Source organism: Rhipicephalus microplus, chromosome 8 (genome assembly GCF_043290135.1).
Source record: "Rhipicephalus microplus isolate Deutch F79 chromosome 8, USDA_Rmic, whole genome shotgun sequence".
NCBI lineage: Eukaryota > Metazoa > Arthropoda > Arachnida > Ixodida > Ixodidae > Rhipicephalus > Rhipicephalus microplus.
This window is the reverse complement of record NC_134707.1, coordinates 82,236,359-82,258,878: the sequence shown is the minus strand read 5'-3', so window position 1 is coordinate 82,258,878 and position 22,520 is coordinate 82,236,359. Positions and strand designations below refer to the sequence as shown.

Sequence of the window (22,520 nt, the reverse complement as noted above, 5' to 3'; positions counted from 1 at the left end):
CTGGTCCAAGCTAGACCTAAATGTGGTGGTAGCCCGCGAGACGGAGGTTAAACAATCGGTAAAGGGAGTCTAGTAGCCACCCTTCTTTTCTCTTTTGTGGTTGTTCCGTCAGGCGAAGTGTAGTCGAAATTCAGAACTCCAAGTTATTCCCGATATTCCCTGTACGTCTGGTTCGCAGAAAAATACCTCAATATTCGTCCAAACTTGTGCAGGTTTTCATATAGCACATCTTATATACTGTGGATAAAAATATGACAGTCAACACGAAGATAGTGCAGTAAGGCAGGTTACGCAAGCTTTTAGAGTCGGGAAAAATAATATATACTTTCGTGGGACCTTTCCTCTTGCTTGTCACTGCAAAGGTCTGAGTAAAGTGCCGAGCTGTCGACAAAATGGTGACGCACACCTTTTTTTTTTCTCTCTCGTCACTGCGACACTGCACTATCATTGCGTTGCTCCCCGCACCTTTGAGTAGTCTTTTCGTAGGCCTTTGGCACCCCTATCTACAAGAATGCGTGGGCGATGACGAATAACATCAATGATTAATCATCGCGCTCGCCTGCAAGTGATGGCCCCTTCGGCCCTCCGTTGCTGCTTTCTCACGGGACTGTAGTTATCCGTGGCGTCTACTTCCTTAAGTGCGTGACTTACACCTCGCTTCTTTTTTCAAGTTACACGAGAAACTGTGCTTCTGCCTGCAGTTTGTACAGCCTTATGACACCCTTAGCCACGCTTTAGAAGAACGCAGTTGAAAACCTAGTATGTAGCAACCTCCTCATGTGAAACAGTGCTGCGCGTCCTACTTTTGTCGTACCATGCAGTGTCAAATAGAGTGTGACACGATCATAACATGTTCGTCCATTCAACATATCTTTCGTATTTTCGGTACCTCGAAATACCTGTTTCTTGAAGAAATGCGTTATGAATTAAGGCCCGCAATTAATTCCACATAGTTAGGTCGACAACTGCTGCCTGCTGGGCCAGTTGGTCCTCATTGATCAGTGAAATGTTGGGTCCTCGCTTCCTTGTGTTTGGATCTTTCTTTCGCTCATTTCTTTTCGACAAGTACCCGACAAAAATTAATGCAACCACGTGATGGTGTTCCGTGTGAAAACGCATCTGCAGAATCATTAGTCGGAATACCTTGTGACCATAAGTATCGGTAACGCTGCCCAGCATTTTTGACATGGGCGAGTGCACACTCGTGCTGTAATTTCGATGGGCTGCACGCGGTGCCACTGCCCAAGCCTAAGATTTTTCTGGCTCAGCATAAAAAAGCAGACCAGGAATCAAACCTAAACGAAACTTCTCTTTCAAGATGATAGTTATAGCGCGAGAATAGAACGACGACAAAGGAGCAGACGAGCCCATTGTATTCCTTCTGTTCTCGCGCTATAACTATCATCATGTCATACCAACTAGTCCAAACCGTCAAAATTCTCCTTCAAAGCCTGGCAAATGAGCGCTTTATGGACTTCTAACCAAAACCGCGAATTCCCCGCAACTTCAATGTCGCTCTCCAGTAAGATCGCTACTTCGAAGTGAACAACGACGCAGCCGGTGTAAAGTGCTACCGCAAGTGTATAGCAGCGACTTTTTCAGAAACTACAAACAACGGCAGACCATTTATGCATCTGAATGGTATTTCGGAACGCGCGGGCCCTAAACAGAATACTTAGCTTCGTAAGCTCAGCATTCTCAGTGCTTTGGTCCTTTGAATGTTGATGCCTGATTGACGGAATAGGAAAATACACTCGTGTATCACAATGCAACAGATCGATTTCGAAGATGAATCCAAACTTCAGCTATAAGCAGCAAGCACCAAGTGAAGCCACAGTCAGTGCACCCGTCTTAACATTTCTACCTAATGTTTCTCCGTGGAATTTTCAGCGCAATCGTGTGGCCGCGTTTTGAAGGGAATACAACTCACCACGAATTACGAGTGTTCACTTTCAGCTCCCTGGGCCATAAAGTCCGGAAATGACCACTACTACGACCACTTAACTGTATTTCCAGTCATCAAGAAGTTAGATAGTGTGTGTGTAAGATCAAAAGGGGGGCAATATAAAGGCGTTGCTGCCTAGCTAGCCGCTATGCCTAGCTCGAGGGCAGTAGTCGTGCGATCACGAGTATGTTTAATTGGGTCACGTATATTCTATGTGACTGGCTCTCATAATTCATAATTATTTAGAACAAGTCCTTATAACCAGTCTGGGGCTATTAGGCAAGTACCATGTGCGGTACCTGTTTAATAAATACGAATGTCGGGCCCTATAACACTAACACTAGCTTATACTGGTGGTACAGCGCTGTGTACTGTCGTCTTTCTTGTGTTTCTGCGTGCCTTGTGATCGCGCTTACTCACTGAGCCTTGTTATGACATTAACCATATCGAAATTTGTTAATAACAGTCATCTCGATGCACCCATGCGGCACCTGCCTAGGTCAAGGAATAAGCTGTATCACTTTTCGTGACGGCAGTTCTTGGGCCTGCTAAGGCGAGCAACATAAAACTGCATTTGCTGCTAAACGCACGCACCTTGGCTGTCAGCAGCGAAGAACAGCAACCCGACGGTTTGTACTTAACGTTATCTCAGCCCTGCGGTGAAAGCCGAAACCGATTCACAGTCGCGCATGGCACGATGCGACAAAGCTGGCTCTCTGCAGTGGGGCGTTGAGATGCTGTGAATGACCCCATCTCTTCTAGTTTACGCCAACATTTTTCTCCTTTCATTTGTTCGAGCGCATATGTGTTCAGTATGCTATGTTGTACTCTTTAGACTGCACATTTTTAAATCGCGAGGACGCCGACCGCGAAGCAAGACTTCCATGATCATCTTGCGAATTCTCTTCCCGCAAAGATAATATTGTTCGACACGATCTCTTCAGAGGAAACACCGCCGTGCGCAGAAATAGTGCAGCTACAAAACGAAGGGATGCAGCACGCCCACTAGTGTGGTTGATAGAACGGGTAATTCTAGTAACGGGCCCTGAAACCATGGATTTCAATATATTAGGAAATGACAAAAAAACACACGACACATTGACTTGTGTCATTCCTTCTCAGTAAAGTGGTTTGTGGAATACACCTTCGCGCACCAAAATAACAATGGAAACTATTCTGACGCCCACTTCATCTACCACTAGTGCCATCGCTGTAGTGTGAGGCACAGAAAAACGCGGTCTTTTCAGCGCCGGATCTCCTAAGCGACCGTCTTAACATTCAGAAAATCCGCATTCCGAGCATCTCCTCGTAAACTCGAGCACTCCTGTGCACTTACGGTTGCTCACGTTTCGTAACGGTCGCTTTGGAAACCAGGTTGTTAATGCCGAGAACCCACGTCTCGCGAAACAACTGCGTCGGCAGCAGCGCCGCCGGGATCTTTCCCGACGGCCAGGTGACCTCCGTGCTCGCACCGCCGCTGCAGGGGAGCGGCTACGGATTCGGCTGGAGTGCGTGCCATCGGGACGCGGCCTTGCGAGGGTTGGCCAGCATCTCCTTCCAGTGGCACTGGCCCTCTTCGGTGACGTTGGAGCCTCCAGGTCCGAGCTGGAAGCCGCCCAGCGACGCGGAGCACGAGACGCCCGACGAGCCGTGACGGCAGACTTGCACGCAGAGCTGGGCACGCGACAGCTGCTCCTCGGAGACGTCGAAGCTGAGCGCTTCGTTCCAGGCCGGCTGGGCGCTGCCTTTCTTCACGCTCGTCTTGCGCTTCTTGGTCTTGCGGTCGCCGCAGGTCAGGGACACCTTGACGCAAGTGTCTGCACACAAGCGGGTCACAACATACCGCTTAGATAGCAGTGGGGTTCACCTTTTGCGGTAGCTTGGTGCGCCGCCACACCAACTAGCCCACATAAACAAAGACACAGGGCGCATATGCAGAGTTACACAAGAGCATTTTCTCGCGAGTGAGGTTTATATGTAAAGAATAGAATAAAGTGACTGCCCAATCACGAAAGTAGAGCATTCATTACTTGAGCCAAATTGTGCATACAAAAGATCACCACCACCCCTCACCGCAAGTACTCAGTAAAGATATCAGACCGACAAAGCTGGAAATTGTAGCCCCGATGTTGACCACGTGCTTGGATCTATCGAAGTGTCATCTGTAATAGTTCATGTGATTGATTGATTTGTGTTGTTTAGCGTCCCAAAACCACCATATGATTATGAGAGACGCCGTAGTGGAGGGCTCCGGAAATTTCGACCACCTGGGGTTCTTTAACGTGCACCCAAATCTGAGCACACGGGCCTACAACATTTCCGCCTCCATCGGAAATGCAGCCGCCGCAGCCGGGATTCGATCCCGCGTCCTGCGGCTCAGCAGCTTTCTACAGTCCCCCATAGGATATATACGGTGCTATCTAGACAATTGTTTTTGTCTCGATTATGGTTTAAGTCGCTGCTGCGTTCAAGAGGCAGCTGCTAAGCTCCAGAATTTTGTCGATGTCAGTGTGGCCTCCTCAAGTGTGTGGCCCACGAGACGGCTTTATGCTCTCCCATTTGTAGAGTACCAAGTGCTCTAAATCGTTAAATTTTTTAAACACGTAATTCTGCGATGTTTTTTAGGAATGTTATTATTGTCCACTGTTTGTGAGAATACATTTCTCTAAACACATACTGTGACAACTCAAGGCTCTTCCGTAGAGCAGTGTACCATACTCTAAATCGTTAAACAATTTTTCTGAACACATAAGATACAACAATTCTTTCCCGAATGCTCTGTTTTGAAAACTCCGCATTCGCTCATCGCAAAGTTTATTCTGTTCTTTTAAAATAAGTCCCAGTGGCGAGTGAGAGCAGCAGTTGTGTCTTGTCTGACTGCTTCTCGCACTGCCATCATTACGCCATCATTACGCCATGAGTATGGTATAGGTCCTTCACAGCGCACATACATTGACGTGACAAGTCGTTTTCGAACATTATCACAGAGTGGGCATGTAATGTATGCCTCATGTGCAGAGCAATGAGCGATCAGCTATGGTCGCACAGCTAAGGTACTTTGGTGAGGCCACGGTTCCGGCACGGGATCCTGCAAAAATAGGGCAGTGACTGCTTTTCTAACAACTTTAATGCACGGATAGTCCGCTATTCCAAGTGTATGATTCAGAGGTATTTGTGAGCCACATGCATTTGATGCGAAGAACATCTCTGCTAGGATTTCCCGGCTATACTCAGGGCGCATTGCACCTAACGTTAAGTAATTACAAAACTATTTGCACCATTTAGTTGGAGGCAGAGCATGCTGTAGTTTATACTTCTGGCTGCCTTTTCAGTCGTACAGAGGCTGTGCACCCACACTTGCATAGATATGACAGGTGCCTTCAGTTTCAAACTTTCAAAACATTCAGAACACTTTTAAAGCTTTAGGCCAGTGTGCTAAATTTTGCGTAATGTAAAGGTTACCATGTATACGCCATAAGCTAACTGAAGATAACATGTCACCATTAAAAACCATTACTGTAGAGGGATATACGTTTAGGATCCAACAGCTTTTTCTTCTCAAAAGCGCATGCGCGCCGCCTTGTGCCAATGGGCGCGCTCTCTAGACTGACGTCACAAGCCGTACTGCCGATGACTCCACCTTCGGGGAGCGTTGCTGAAGTAAAGTAGCGATTTGAGCTACTCAGAAAGTAGACGTGACGGCCATCGTAAACAAGACACGAGACAAAAATGGCTCAGACGCCGTCTATCAACTGAAAGTTTAATAAAAAAACCTGGCATATTTCTACCTTAAAAGAATGATGTCTGAACGTCCACTTAGCAAAGCACGCGAGCTCTCTGGAGAGTGCACCGTCTACGAATCTTACATTCCGTCGTCGGTGGTGCGGTTGTGCAGCTAAGCAGAACAAAACGGCTGTATTGATGGGGCGCAAGTACAAGCGCTGGAGTGAAGCTGCAGAAGACAATAAAATGACGAAAAAACTCTGCGTTGAAGCATCCCAAAAAAGGCCTGTCGTTAGTAAAAGCTAAAGACAAGAGCATAGGCTAGCCATCAGTGGTTCTCACTGATGCAGAGGTTTGTAAGGTACACGGGATTGAAAGCTAGATCTGGGTGATCCGAGGTTATACGCTCCAAAACTAGGAAATGATTAAGAGGCGTCGTGGAGCAGAGGGCTCTGGAAATTTTTACCATTAAGTGTTCATTGTCGTGCACTGACATCAAACTATGTACAGGCCTCTATCATTTCACCTCTACAGGAATACGACCGCTGTAGCTGGAATCAAATAATCGACCTTCGGGCCAGCAGCCGAGCACCTTAACCACTGATCCGCCGTGGTGGACTCCCTTTCTTTCGAGATATGCCTCACCATCTAATTAAACTTTCAGTTGGTAGACATCGGCTGTGTCGTATACTTTCTTGTGTTTCGTGCCTTTTTCACGCTTTCCGTCAGGAATCAATATTGCTGAGTGTACGAACAGAGCGATTTCTTTATCTGCGGAGGCGACCGTCTGCCGAGCTTCGGTCGTCTGGTCGGGGCGCCTCTGGATCAAATTTTACCCGGCTATAGTTGGACAAGTGAGATCAATTATGCGTTTACTAAAGACGTCGGAATGGTTGGATGGATGCGAAACTTTATTGTGCAAAAATAAATCACATCCAACAAAAAGATGACACAGCGCTCAATTTCACAATGGAATTCCACGGCAACCTCACAGATTGTCCTTAGTTTACCTCAGCGCGAGAAACTTCAAAGGCTTCGGAAATTATGCTTACCTGTGTTATGTGGAGCAAGCTTGTTTCATTCCTACGCGTGCAAAATATTAACCTTACAGCACTCACCCGGTTTATCCTTGTCAGAATCGGGCACCAGGTTGGCCGCCTCCAATATGACCACCGTGAGCCTTCCTGCTGACGGCAGGTAGCTGAGCGACAGCAGCAGCTCTGGCCAGTCGCGCTTCGCCTGCGTAACCGAGGCAGCGTTCGATCGCGTTGTTAACACTAGCGGGGCTACACACGAGCACAGGGCAAGAACACTAACGAAAGTATACACTGAAGAACAAATTCACACAGCGAAAACTAATGCACCTTTATGCATTCACCAAGAATAGCTCGAATATCGAAGCCATCTTCGTCATTCTAGTCGGCACATCGATCCTCCTCCACCTATCTCAGAAAACTTTACGCACTATATACCACATTTTAGCGCTAGCTGCAGGATCAGAGACATTTCACGCCTTCTACGCTTCAACTGCTTTTGCGTGGCCTCTGTGATCTGCTCGACATTGACCAAGTGACTGTCACGTGACGGCGCCGTCACGTGACATCACAAATTTTGGCGATCTGTGACGTAATTATGCTGTTCTGTAATCTCTGACGTAATGATGCTAATGGTGCTCGAGAAAGACGCACAAGGAATTAGCGGTTGTCCCTTGCGTGCCTTCCTCGTGTGCTGTGGTCTTTTTGTCGCGCTAAGTAATTCTCGTCATAAGGCGTCGCCGTCGTGTGATGGCGGGTTGCATCACTCGTGCCGACGCCGACGTACACTTTTCGCGTTTGACATGCCATTTGAGACTTTCGCCTCGAAAGCTTCGACAATGGCTGTGCTAGCGCTCGCACACGGGCGATGGTGAAGTACTTCCGGCGTTTCGCATCTGCAACTCCGCCTCAATTAAAACTACGTCTGTGCAGTTAGAAAATTTTAAAGTTAAATCTGAATAATAGAATATATGTTTGAATTAAATCGAACATCCATCGGATATTTTTGAACAAGCGTAGTACCTAAATACATAACATAGCGGAACAGAACAATGACATAGGAAGCTTAACACAGGATTACTGCTAGTCCTATGAGTATCTTTCTCTGTCTTTATTTTGTACTGCTACAATTTGTGTTTAAGTCAAAACCAACTGGCCCGAATTTCAGCTTGAATAGCACAGCGTTCGTCGTGGTCTTATATGGTTACGAATGAAACGAGCCAGCCAACACAGTGTGCCACCTGAGCTTCCATTTCGAGATGCCGACTTGTCTTCTGAAAAGCTGTGTCAAGACTATTTGCCTTGTTTAAGGAAGGCAAGTCCGCTGGTCTAAACATTGGCTTCACAGGTACCGTGTGTTCATAAACTTTCGATCGCTACAAGCTACCGCGTTTCCCAGAAATTCTGGCTTTTATGGTTTTCTCAAGTCGAATTGGTGGCCATAGTAGGCAACAAAAAGGCGGGCCCGGTGACTGTGCCTTTGCGCACTGTGCTAAACCTTTTGCTCTTGCAATGCAGATTGTCAGCTTCGTCGCCGCGCAGATACTACTGCCTGTGATAGGCGACGCAGCTACAGTCGCCTCAGCAGGGAGTGTGGCCAAGTTTCAAGCAAAAGAGCCGGGAAACTATCCAGTTCTCCTTAGCGGCGATGCGCACTATTCGGAGAGCTCACCGCAGCGTGGGTGGCCAGGGTGGCCTCCGGTCTTCAGTCAAGGATGGCAAGCCCCACCGTCGTCAACGGCAGCGCACCCAGTGTACATAAAGAGCGCACGACCTTCGTCGCAGCTTTGTGGGCCCGGTGACTGTGCCTTTGCGCACTGTGCTAAACCTTTTGCTCTTGCAATGCAGATTGGCGAACCTTACGCTTTATTTGCTGAGAAATCTAGTAACTATCTTTTGGTACAGTTGCCAAGCCCACATTGCTGTATTACCATTGCTGTTGAGTGTTTGCATGTATTATGCGACTTGCTGATTCTGGCCAGCGATGTGGAAGCAAATCCTGGTCCTAACAATTCTGAAAACATACCAACCGAATTGAGAAAGCTAACCACGGGTCAGAACCAGCTAATTACCGAAATTCAGGGCCTAAAAACTTGTATAATCACTACCGACAAAAGTATAGCGGACTTGAGTGAACGATTAAGTACCCTTGAAAGTCACTACCAGACGTTTGCGCCTATCCGAAGCGAAATAGTGGTGATGCGCACTGCTAATGAAAAAGCTGCGCATCGTATTTATAAGCTGGAAGCACGTATCGAGGATGCTGATAATCGATTACGACGGGACAATTTAATTGTCTATGGCATTCCCGAGTCTTCCGGCCTCGAAACCACTGCTGACGCAGAAGGTCTGATTGTTGATCTGTACCGTGAGAGGTTCCAGGTAAACATCGACCCCAAAAAAATCAAACGGGCACATCGCGTTGGTCATCACTCGCCCAACCGCTGTCGCCTTCTAATAGTTAAATTTGCGTACTATAAAACTAAAACAAATATCCTTTCGAGAGGGCGTATGCTTAAGAACACTAGCTATAGTATTGGTGAAGATTTCTCACCGCAAGTTCGGAATTGACGCAGGCATCTTCTAGCATTTGCTAAAAACAAAGGAGTCCCGTATTCGCTTCGCTTCCAAACCTTATTCATTGGCTCTGAAAAATATATTTTTGACGCTGCTTCTAACGGAGTCAAGGAAGTCACATAGCAGCTACCCCGTGGCAAAGAGAAAATTACTGATTGCTCCGCTAACTGTGTGTCACTTTCGATAATTTATGCCAACGTGCGCAACTTCCTTCCGAAACGTGACTTGGTGTCAAGCCGAGTTTTATCAACCGGTAGCGATATACTGTTACTGACTGAAACGTGGCTGAGTAGCGATGTCATTGATCGCGAAGTTCTAACAGACTTGCCAAATTTTTGCCTTTTTCGAAAGGACCGCACAGGTACTCGTGGCGGTGGTGTACTAATAGCATTGCGCGAGCATCTATCATGCTCGCCAATAAGCATTCCGTCAAGCCTGGAAACATTATAGGTACTAATCCATACCCTTCCAAAAAACGTTTTACTCGGTGTTTGCTACAGGCCCCCTAGTGCCACTACTGATTTCGGTTACCAGCTTAACGACATCGTAAGCAAGCTAGTGACAGAACACCCAACCGCACAGCTCCTCCTCTTCGATGATTTTAATTTTCCACTCATTGACTGGTGTAACCCGCAATCATCTTCAGCGCCAGGGAAAACTGAGACGCGGAATTTCGTCGATTTTTGCTTAAACTTCAACCTTTCTCAGCTAGTATCAGAACTCACCCGGGTTACCCAACAAGTTGCTAACGTTCTGGATCTTGTACTAACCGATTTCTCCGACAGCCTTTCGTCCATTATGTGTTTATCTGAAATAGGCGACCACAAACCCATCCATGCTGTCGTCTCATTCACTCCGTCAGCGCGAAATACCTTCGAGAAAACAATACGTCTTGACGACAGAAGTAACTATCAAGAGATTAACGATGCCATGACTCAATTCCTTCCCGTATTCCAGTCAACCTTTTGTGAACATTCTGTGGGTAGCAATTGGACACGCTTCAAAAATAAACTAGTGGAACTAACAGACAAATTTATTCCGAAAATCAGTTTTCGTTCCTCCCAGCAAAAACCATGGTTTACAACTGCCTTAAAACGCCGGGAACAAAGAAAAAAACGCCTTTATCGCTCCGCCAGGAAAACTGGGCGTACTTGTGCATGGGATAAGTACTATGAAGCAGAAAAGAACTACCTGCACGTATTACGTCAAGCTAAACACACATTTTACAATACCAACCTACCAAACCTATTAGTTACAAATGCAAGGCAATTTTGGAAAGTTGTAAACTCTAGTGACATTCAGGCCATTCAAATAACAAACGAATCCAACGAAATTCTTTAGGATGCCGATTGCGCCAACATGTTCAACTCCGCTTTTGCAAGCGTCTTTACTCACGAGTCAAACGCACATCCTGCTTCACCATCGTTTTTTATAAGTTCTGAAATGCCAGCCGTCACTTTTAATGTAAGCGGAATTAGCGCTATCATTGACAAAATGAAGTGTACATCCTCCTCTGGTATAGATGAAATAATGCGAAAATTTTGAAAAACACGAAGTGCATTGTCCCAGCCTATTTATCCTTGCTGTTCACCCAGTCTCTTTCCTTAGGTCTTATTCCAGATGACTGGAGGGTTGGGAAGGTCGTTCCAGTCCATAAATCAGGTAACAAAGACTCCCCGCTAAACTACCGTCCCATCTCATTAACGAGCATTCATTGTAAAATCATGGAACATGTCATCTATTCCCTTATCATGAAGTTTCTTGACTCGAACAACTTTTTTCATCCCGCTCAACATGGGTTTTGTGAAACGCAGCTTGCCGTTTTTCTGCATGACATTTATACTATAATCTCGATATCAATGTGCAAACTGACGTCATTTTCCTGGACTTCTGCAAAGCCTTTGATAAGGTTCCTCACCAGCGCCTATTATTCAAGTTAAAAAAACTTAACTTACACCCAGATGTCTTCAAATGGATTACTGAATTTCTTAGTAATTGCACCCAGTCCGTTGCTATCAATAATCACTTGTCTAACCCAGTACTAGTAACATCTGGCGTTCATCAAGGATCTGTCCTCGGCCCCCTCTTATTCTAAATATATATTAATGACTTACCTTCGCATGTCTCTTCTAACACTAGAATGTTCGCGGACGACTGTGTCATTTACCGTACCATTTATGACAGCCACAATGAAACTGCTCTCCAGAAAGACCTGGACAACATAACTATAGTTATGTTGTCTAGGTATTTCTAGGTCTAGGACCAAGTATACTTGGTGCAACGATTGGCTCATGACCCTAAATACAAATAAGCGCGAAGCTATGTCGTTTTCTCGCAGCAGTCATCTCATAGCGCCTTCTTATAAAATAAAAAACACGATTCTCGAGAATTTTTATTCTTGTAAATATCTCGGAATCACTCTTTCTAACGACCTGTCCTGGCACGCTCATATTTCTAATATATCATCAGCAAACCGGACGCTGGGTTTCCTGAGGCGTAATCTTCGTCAGGCCCCAAAACATGTCAAATTGCTCACTTACCAATCCCTCGTGAGACCAAAACTGGAGTATGCATTGGCCATCTGAAACCCACATCAATGATATCTTATCGACATACTTGAAGCTGTTCAAAATCGCGCTACCCGATTCATTCACTCAAAGTACTCGTACAATATCAGCATTTCAGCACTTAAGGCAGATTCCGGATTAATTAAGCTTTGTGATCGTCGACGTATTTCCAGTCTTATGCTCTTTCACAAGTTCTTTCACGGCACCCTCAGTCAAGCGCCATACATCGTACCCGCTGCACGCATTTCTCACCGCACCAGTCATCCGCAGCAGGTCGCGCGCCCACGTGCCCGAACTGCTGACTTCTCCGCCTCGTTCATCCCCCGAACTGCCAAAGACTGGAACGGCCTTCCTGCTGACATTGCCGCCATCACCTGCCCATCATTGTTTCAGCAGCATATAACTAATCAATATGAAATGTCTATGTGAGAAGTTGTAACCCACCCTTTATGTGATGCTTCCTCCGGGAAGCCCTTAAGGTTAATGAACTGAACTGAAACTGAACAAAAACTAAAAGGCAGTGACTCCCAATTATAAAGCAAAATAAAACGTGTGTTTAAAGCCCACTGTATGGTGAGCATTTAAGTACCGAGCCCTGCGCTTTCGGTTGCCCTACTAACTGAGAATAGTAGAACGACTGGGTCAAGGCCCTAGAGTAAAGCTATGCCGGCGATTTTAAAGCGTTTGTAGCAATGTAGGATTGATTTTAACAGTGCTTCAGGCTATGGTGATGTAGAGGAACCTCGTCACGCGGTGGTAGACGAGCGAAGAATGTACCGACTACGGTGGGCGTTTCCTCGGCTGCTTGGATACGGACTCACCTTTTCCGTCTTCTCGATGTCACACCAAACCTCGGTCTCAGTCGTGACATCGACGTCGGCCAGGGGTACTCGAACTTCTCCCGTCACATCGTTTCTCGAGTATCGGTCGTAGTCGAATACCTGCGCACCCGCAAACACGAGCGGTGAAGGGCGTTAAAGTGTATTGCAGATATCCAGAAATGGATTACGATTATGTGAAAACACACTGACCCTATAACCTAATTCACTCGAATGATTTGTTAGACATGAGACTCAAGTGATGATGACGACGGCGTGTGAAATCACTGACCCTTTAGCCTAAATCATTCGGATCACTATCAGACGAATTCAGGCACTCTGCCCGAAATGTGCAAGTTATGGTTAGGGTATACCGATATGCATATCACTTACCAATTACAGCCTCGCCACTACGCCAATCTTTCAACCATCGTGTCCACTTGGGCGTTGAAAGCGGTATGTTACCATAGCATGTTGTCATTTTGTGAAGGAATATTTTTATTTGTGTAGACTCAAGACGTAAGTATTTGCCCGGACTACAAAAATGAAGTAACTTCAGTGCTTTGTAGATACTTTGTCTACTTTATGTTCTACTGCCCTTCGATACGTCAACGAGAGATTGTATTCCCACTTTTCTTAGCAGCCACCACATTTCGCTGGAAAAAGAGAAAACAATGCAAAGCAGCAGCCGACGTAATATGCACTGCAGTTTTTATCGGTGCAAGACTAGACGAGCGGACTAAGAATTGAAAACAGCGAGCGTTCAGTGGCGTCTGATTCTTACTCCATTCCTTATTTTGCGCCTAAACGTTTTCCTAGTCAGCAGGCAATGCGCAGATTTAGTTTGGCCACAAACTTTATTTGCGTCGCCTCACACTGGATACCCTAGGCGTACTCGAAAGAGGGTGGACAGCTCGTGCGATCTGCAGGCGTCAAAATTAACCAGGTGTGAAATTGGTGTGAACTCTCGACAGAGACCTAGTATCGAATGAATTACCTTGAAACATTTTTTCTCCGCAAGGAAACAAGGTGAAAACAATCAACGCTACTAAAATTCAGTTGCAAGAAGCGTCGCGAGATGTCAGTACTTCATGCAGCAACAAATATTCCATAAACTAATTTGCGTATAGTGAAATACCAGACCCATGCCAAACATTTACACTCTAAGAAAAAAAAAGAGTATGCGTGTCTCCCTTCGGGTAGTCCTGGCATGCAACGTATAAGCCTCGCATATTTAAGGGCACATTCTATTGCGATAGCAATAATCTGGACACTCTACACTAGAGTTTGTTATCTGCGTCGGCGTCACTAACCGTATATGTATACGTATCTACATATATGAAAATGCAAGAAAAAAACCCCCGAAAAAGACTCCGTTGCACGGAATCGAATATGGAACCTCCGAGTCGTGAATGTGAGGCTTTGACCACTGAGCCACCACGAAGCTAAACGGCAAGTTATTTATATCTACCACTCACCGCTGGTGATGGGCATCTCGGTGGGGAACTATCGCCTTTTCAACATTACCAGCAAGATGGCGCAATGAGCGCGCGGCGGCGCGCCTTCGCATCTCCCACGCTCACTTCGCCCCTCGATTAGAGAAGGTAGATGGCCCACTCACGCGCCCTTATCTGCCGGTAGGGCCGATCGCACGTCTTGGCCGGCTTTGGTATTTCACTAGAACGTTTTTGTTGAAGTTACTGAGCGCAGAAAGGTCACTGCAATCGTTGCACAACCTCCATTAGAGAAAAGGGCGCTCTTTTCAGACACAGCAAATTAACAACTGACACGCTAATTCGCGTTCATCTGTACCTGTGAGTAGGTTTTGAGCGTTATTTGTGCGTAAGAAACGCGGGGGACGTTTACACCTGCTTGCCATTCTCCGCGAGACTTTCGAATTTGTTGCCATCACGTTCATTGCTTAGCCTTTGCGGCAAAGTTGGGACATTTCCTTTGTTAGACAAAATATTACTGTTAACTAACAGGCAATGACGGGAAGGAAAGTATATATCGGGGGTGTTATTAGCATCAAATGTTAATGTCATTTTGAAGAAAGAAAATTTGACAAAATATTACTTTCTGTTGGTAGGGACCAAACCTGTGACCTTCTATAGGTTACAAGTGGCCCTGACTGACACCTACGTTTAGGTGCTCATATATACCCCATAGAGTGAACGGGTAGATGACGGACGCGATGGCTCAGTTGACAGAACATCGGACGCGGTATTTCAAGGTCACAGGTTTGGTTTCGACCGGCGCCAAGTTATCTTTCGTGCACGTTCTTCAGAATAACGTTATAATGACTACAGTACTATCCCCTATACATTCCTTCACATCATTGTCTGTTTTCATTATTATTGTGTTTTTTTAAAGAGACACGTTAGCTCCCTTGTTTGTCACGCGACTCTCGGAAAAGAGCATAGTAAACTCCAAAGAAAGTTATATTGGTGGCAAGCAAGAACTCTCAGAAAAGAGTAAAAAAAAACTCTCTTTTTAAGAAATATATTCTTTGTTGAGATAATTCGACAGACATTTTGGTCTGTCTGTCTGACTTTCAGCCTTTCACTCACTCGAAACGATTGCGCCACTCGGCCCAAGTTAAATCCCTTCGTGAATGCCCACCCATCTTGACCTGGTGGCTGCGTTCATAGTACTGAACATTGTCGATCAAAAAGCAGTTATTACGCATACCTGAAACACAACTACAATACGCAAGTATTAGGCGGTGTGTTTCTTTTTAGAACATGCATAGATACGTAATTTTTAAGAGCCTAGTCTCTCTTACGCTGCGGTGACAGTGCGACACTATGCCGAAAAAAGCGGATGTTTCTTACGCTTCCCTAAGACCATGTGGAGCTGCCCATCTACCAGTGGCTCTGCGTTCTATAAGCTTCTGTTTCCTTTGATTACTGCCGCATGGCGTCCATATCTAACACAGCCCCTCCAGGCAGAGACCTATCGTCTTTCAACGACAATTGCAACGAGGCACGCACGATGTCAATGCTCTTTTTTTTTTTCTAAGAGCGCAATGAGCCAAAAAGGTGGACAGCAGCCACCCGATGCCGTTAAGACTACAGACGCGCACCTGGAAGAGTAGCGTCCTGGAGGGCACGTCGTCAAACGAGACGGGGAACTTGAAGGTCTCGTCGAACAGTGGGTCCGTGGAGCGGCGCCGCATCAGCGCCTGCCGCTGCTTGCTGTCCACCTCGGGAAGCAGCGCCACCCGCACGCACGGCTCGCCGAAGCCCCCGGCGCCTCCCTGCTGGTCCATACGGGGCCCACCTAGCTCCATGGCTGCACACAACCACACATAAGGCGTCACTGCATCGGCAAGCATAGCCTTCTGTAACCGTACTATGGGGAAATGTAACATGATTAGACAATTATAGTTTAGCGTTAGTGTGATAGCGTAGGTTAAGGGAATGGTGTTATCGTGCAGCAAACGTTTGTTGTGGGCAGCGTCTTATAGTTTAGCGGGATAGCGTTTACGTGGTTTACGTGCCCAGCTGGTATGGTGGCGCCACCTATTAGATGGTTAATAATATAAACAGTGAAAATGAAAAGAAATGGATAAAGTTTGCCTATGATACTGCGTGAAGCATTGTTAGAAGTATATTTTAGTGATAATAAAAGTAAATAAATATGAACCACGCACCAAACGCAAGAACATCTATGTTGCCGATTTGTTTACATTGATCTTGTAGTTAGGCCTAGACGCTGTCGAAACGGGAAGCTATCTCAAAAACTACGCCAACTTATCCGTAATACTCGGTCATGGTAGCTAACTGAAGGCAAGCGAAGCCACTTTGAACAGTCGTTTGCTGCGAACAAGGTGAATATTTCAACAACTACGTCAAGATCACTTCGAAGCGGGCGTCCGAGGGCGCTGCCATGTTTACGTACACTACGTGCACCTACGCTACCACGGTAACGTGAAATCTGAAAACTACCGTGCGTACGGTAAGCGGTACGGGTGACGTACGTATTTGCGCATGCGCACTTCGATTCTGGTATCACGGTACACCCGGTAACCCGCTAAGCCCGGTATACTATAACTCTCTATTGTCCATGGGACTCCAGTGCGACTACGCAATGATAAACCGCGAACAACACGGTAGACGCCCAGCGCAAACTTTCAACTCAACTTGTGCCACTCGATCCGTTTATGCACTGACACCGAAAACATTCAGTACGCAAGATATAAACGCATTACGCAGTAAGCACTTACGCACTACACAGAAACGGATGCAGTGGCGCAATAAACACAACTGCGCTGGTGGTGTCTTATCTGTCCTCCATGGTTTTTTCGTTTTGCAATCGTACTCAGGTTATGAATTATCAACTTGCGCAAAATGCTGCTCTCTTTACAGCCAACGGAAGCCGCAACTCATGACTCTTTCGCTAATATGGCAATGATGAAAGTAATATCGGCGTCAAATGAAACACGAACAACGGAAAGCATAGGCAATGGTATAGAGCGTGCCATCGAGTTATAACCGCGGACAGGCCCGCTTGCGCGCCCTCCTGCCAAACGGGACGCGAGCGCTTGTCAGTGCTTATGAATGGAGTGCACGCCACACCATTACGAATGCTTGCCGCTGTTGGGGCTTCATTTTACGCCGACGGTACATGGATTTCCCTAGGCCTCGCTCTTTCGGCTTCGCGTGGTGCCATGTCGGCCTCTTTGTCGCGAGACAAAGTTGAGCAGCGGCGGCGCAACCTCGGCCCTTTTAGGTTCACCAATTCGAATCGGTTCACGAGGTTCGATCACAACCAGCCATTTTTTTTATTCAACACAAATGTCAATGAAAAACAGTAAACCAACTCAAACTTTTGCTTGAAGCCGCAAACACGAACACAAGCAAATAATAATAATAATAATAATAATAATAATAATAATAATAATAATAATAATAATAATAATAATAATAATAATAATAATAATAATAATAATAATAATAATAACAAAAATAATTATAAAATAATAATAATAATAATAATAATAATAATAATAATAATAATAATAATAATAATAATAATAATAATAATAATAATAATAATAATAATAATAATAATAATAATATTAATAATATACTATTACTACTACTACTACTAATAATAATATATGGAGTCTTACAGGCGGCGATGCGATGCGGGGGCGTTGCAGGACATTATTAAATCCAGACAGCGTCCAATCCCAATGATTGTAATCAGCCCACTTACTAATTTCGCGTACACTCACCGCCTTCCTTTTGTTTTGCCCCGGCGTGAAAAATGCTTACCATCATCGTCATATTTATTCAGCATGAAGGTCGAAATCAAACATTCAGTTCTCTACTCAATGAATCAGTTGTTGATGCAGCTGTAGTAAGGTGTAATACAGGTGTAATACACATTATTTTTTGCAGAAGGAGGTCGCAGGGTTACAAAACGTATGCAGGGCCTCTTTTTTTTTTCATACGCTAATGAAATGTGTAAGGTAAACATGTGAAGAAAAAATAACAATTGTCAAAACATTCTGCGGCACGCAAGAGTTATACAGGAAATAAAAATATTTTTTTGACAAATCTGCCTGGAAGCATATGAGAATTTCTTTTTTCATCACAAGTGAAAGTAACGATCGCAAAGAAATGAAGGAAAAACAACGCTAATTTTGTCATAATTTAAAGTGAACTGGGCAACAGAAGGCCATTCTGGAGCGAATACGCCTAGTACTTACAATAATATGGGCAACAATAATTTATGCGCTCCAACGTCATATTTGGTGACATCGCCATAACCGAGGTCTTTTTAAACAACCTGAGATTCTTTAGCGTACACCTTAATCTAAGAGCGCGGTTAGACGTGTCTACCTGCCATCGCTCATAAACATGCGGGCAAAAAGAAAGCAGAGTTTCACCATAGGTACAAATAATGCCATAGCAACAGGCTGAAAAGTCACACGAAGTGAACAAAAAAGCTATCCGATCTGGCGTAACTGTTCCAATAGCTCTTGCAAGGAAATACACCCGCTGCAGTGAGTGAGGATTTTTTTCGCGCTGTCTGTCGCTTCAACGTCAAAGAAGCGTTGAGGACACAGCACATACAAGGCTATGGGCCATCTGCCGCTCTGCTCTATCTCTATCTCTGCTCCGTGCAGAGATAGAGTGTCCTTTTGCTTAGAGTTCGCCGTTCCTCATCAAGCGACAAACTCCTCCCCTTCGGCACCCGTTCTTGCTCCTTCACCCGAACGTAGTCAGAAGGCGGGTTTCATCTCAGCTTGTGCAGCATGCCAGCATCCTTCGGTGAGTTTCAGTCGCTTATAAAAGCTACAACGCGTGGGGCACGTCATTGATTTGAACTTTATAGAGAACATGACGGCGACGGCGAACGAAATGCGTCTTGGATGTAGGTATAATTATTATCGCCATACAAGAAAAGGATAAACACCATATTAGTATTTTATTCGTTCTACTAAAGCCGGATGGTGACGTCAAGCAGTGTCCAGAGCAATACGAGGCAAACAGCGAGGCTACAAATACGTTTCTGCAATAGCGGGAAATTGCTGCGACTCTGTTGCTTATACAGGAGCGCATGCAAAACGCACGAATGAAACTCAAGCTCCGAGCGCCCCGTTTCGTGTTTCCCTCGCACTAAGCTCCATCCACTAAGCCCGATGAAGCAGTCATGAATAGGCAGCTCATTAAGTCTTCTGCGTCTTCGCATCACGCTTCAGCTCGAGAAGTGGCGTCATATATTTTGAACTCGCGAAAAGGGAAGGTCATCATTGCCTCATTTTCGTTAGCGTGCCGGGCGGTGCTTAGCGTCGTTCCATACCCGACGCACCTGTCCTCTTTTTTTATATATTTTTATACGGTAGTTCGCTCATCCTTCCAGCGCTTCACTTTGAACGGACCTGGACGCTTCACTAAGCGCGAACGTCTGTTCATAGTTCTAATTTTTGTTTTCTTGCTTGCTGCGCGGCGGGCGGTCCTATGAAAAGCACTAGCTGCTAATGACCCGGAGTTATTTCTCGCGAAGAGACGTCAAATGGGCTACGCGCCTCTATTAATTGCACGTACCCTGCCGTGTACATCATTAAGATCGCTTAACTAGCAGTGTGAGGTCATCACTTGCTTTCTCTTTTTTTAACCGTTTGCAAACTTCCTTCACAAAGTTCTCGAAGAAGTTTTCAGTCCTAACAACGGTCACGACAGTGATGAAGAAGCAGAAAAAAGAGGTTCTGAGTTTTAGAATGTACTTGAGTGCATTCTAGGCAAGAAGAGATGAGTTGTCTTTTCAAATTATAGTTTGAAAGGCAAGCTGCCGGTATTGGGTTTTGAAACTCATTTGCCTGAAACCTTCAAACGCAGTTGTCACAAGAATACTCTTGATTCTTGACCATTCAGGAAAAGGAATAATACACCTGGCCCATTTTTCTTCACCATAACACAATGTGTACTCACGTTCAGTAACACCGGTTCTAATTGCGTAAATGATGCTCGAGTGGACGTAATACCGGCCAAACACATTAGGCTTTCACTGCGGCTGTTACGAAGCACTGCTACCTGAAAATGAAGACGTATTTTACATTGTTTCAGTTCAATAAAAAATTTACAGTCATGCTCGTAGTGCCCAACATGACTCTATTATAAGTAATTGCACGCTATGCAGTCTGTGAACAAACCAAAAAAAAAAAAGATCCGAGCTGCGCCACATTCGCAAGGAATAAAACGACAGGCCTGCGCGGAAGGCGCAGCACAGTCACAGCCAAAGCTAGAAGAGCGGCTTTCCAGAGCCTTTTTTAACGCTCAGTAACTTGAATAATTGAGTAACTACTGCAAGCACGCTTGCTGGGTACCCACTACGGAATCAATAATAAAAATGTTTGGGTAGTATACGCCAGCATTGTCTATGCTATTTTTCGTTATTCTTCTGAAAAGCGTGGTATCCGTTAAACACTTGCAATAAATTTTATGCCAATTGTTCATGCGGTGGATGAGGAATTGTTTCTGAAGTCGGTCTGCGCCACAGTTAATAGGTGATGAAAAATAAGCTTTTCTAGTGGGTTGAAGCATTGCATAACCCACTCATTACGCTATTCGCATACTATGAAGACTGGTTGTTCTTTTGCAGTTCTAAAACGCTTCATAAGTCGTATTAACGTGATTCCTTCCCCGACATCAAGCCTGCCTAAGGCAAGTTTGTGAACAACTCCAAAAAACTGGCCTGACTAGAATAAAGGACTGGCACCCAGCTGACCCATGTTCAAGCCCCACTGTAACATTAGTACTAAGTTTTCTTTTATTTTGCGCGATGTGGTAACGGACACCGGTGGTGGCGGACGAAAACGGCGCTACGTGTGACCCGAGTTTTAATGTCATAACAGCTTTCGCTGTAAAATGCTTAGGCTTGTACTACTCGGCTTCCCATTTTGTGCCTGTGGGTATACGTTTCTATGAAATCTATGAATGACGTAGGCGCAAGTGACCTTAACATCAAGTTGAAGCACCTTTCCCTTTCTGAAGGTCTTGGAACGGTCGCACGCGCCCTGTCTTGACAGGGATTAGCAAGTGACTTCGGTCTTTGTTTCAGTTATCTTCGACTGTTGATATTGCACAGAAGTGGCAGACAACTTGAAAGCCGCTTCGATCGCTGCAGTGGCGGCGTTCCCGTTCACCACCACTTTGTAGGGTTACGCCAGATCGCATAGTAATGGACTTAGCGGTTAGCCTTGCATTGTACAGGACTCAATTTATGGTGGTCGCATTCACTGATTAGACCTTGCAACAAAACTGACATTTAACAGCACAGCTATCAAAGCTTTCCGTTCGGCGTTCGCAAAAGTTCGACGGGTATGCGACACTGAAAGCGCATATATACCATGCAGCTCTTATGGGAGCCATTGGCGGCTATTCTTGTCTATAGCCAATCTATACCCTTTCAATTGCTAGTCAGTAGTCAATCATTAACAAATACATTATATGCTATGCTTGAATGTGCTTATGATGGTTCAGCTACATGGACAAAGCCAGCAGATAGCCAATCGATAATCATTCAACTGCCAATTATTAACCAATCGATAGGTCATCTATAATCTATGAAAAGCCAAAAAAATTTAAAATAACGCTTGGATGTGCTTAGCAAGGCCCAAATACATGGCCCAAGCCCAGTGATAGCCAATCGATAGCAGTGAGTAACACAAGGACAACTGATTGATATGTGGGGTTTAACGTCCCAAAACCACCATATGATTATGAGAGACGCCGTAGTGGAGGGCTCCGGAAATTTAGACCACCTGGGGTTCTTTAACGTGCACCAAAATCTGAGCACACGCGCCTACAACATTTCCGCCTCCATCGGAAATGCAGCCGCCGCAGCCGGGATTCGTACCCGCGACCTGCGGGTCAGCAGGCGAGTACCTTAGCCACTAGAACACCGCGGCGGGGCCACAAGGACAACTGATAAAGAACCAACAAATTCGAAATATGTTCGGATGACCTTGGCTCTACCCGTATGCATGATCTTGTGATAAGAAATCGAAAGCAAATCATAGCTTATCGATATTGGATCAATAACTAATATGTGATTACAATATCTGGAGTTTAAGGTCCCCAAACTACGACGTGGTTATCAGGGCCGCTACAGTGGAGGGCTTCGGAAGTTTCTAACATCTAGTGTTCTTAACTGGGTCGTGAAACTTGTTTCAAAAATTTTCTTCTACCCTTGCATTCGAAATCTTGGCCATCCGTTCAATGCTATACCTCGAATTGTTTGATCGTATGGGTTTATGGAATAGCTATAAATGCACAATATATCTCCGCCTGCATTCCATTAAACCCTACAGCTAACGTCATACTAGGCCGGGCAATCAAAA

General features: G+C 45.4%; 1 protein-coding gene across 1 annotated transcript in view; it reads right to left on the bottom strand.

The window, feature by feature from the left end:
• Window positions 1-2,994: 2,994 nt before the first annotated feature.
• The window catches only part of LOC119165645 (synaptotagmin-2), a 45,725-nt gene continuing 26,199 nt past the window's right edge, over window positions 2,995-22,520 (bottom strand). Inside the window, exons 4-7 of the mRNA XM_037417751.2 lie at window positions 15,750-15,958; window positions 12,668-12,787; window positions 6,787-6,907; window positions 2,995-3,762 (exon numbers count right to left, since the gene is read on the bottom strand). Coding sequence (XP_037273648.2) covers window positions 3,437-3,762; window positions 6,787-6,907; window positions 12,668-12,787; window positions 15,750-15,958 — 776 coding nt within the window. The 3' untranslated portion in view covers window positions 2,995-3,436. The remainder of the gene's footprint in view (window positions 3,763-6,786; window positions 6,908-12,667; window positions 12,788-15,749; window positions 15,959-22,520) is intronic.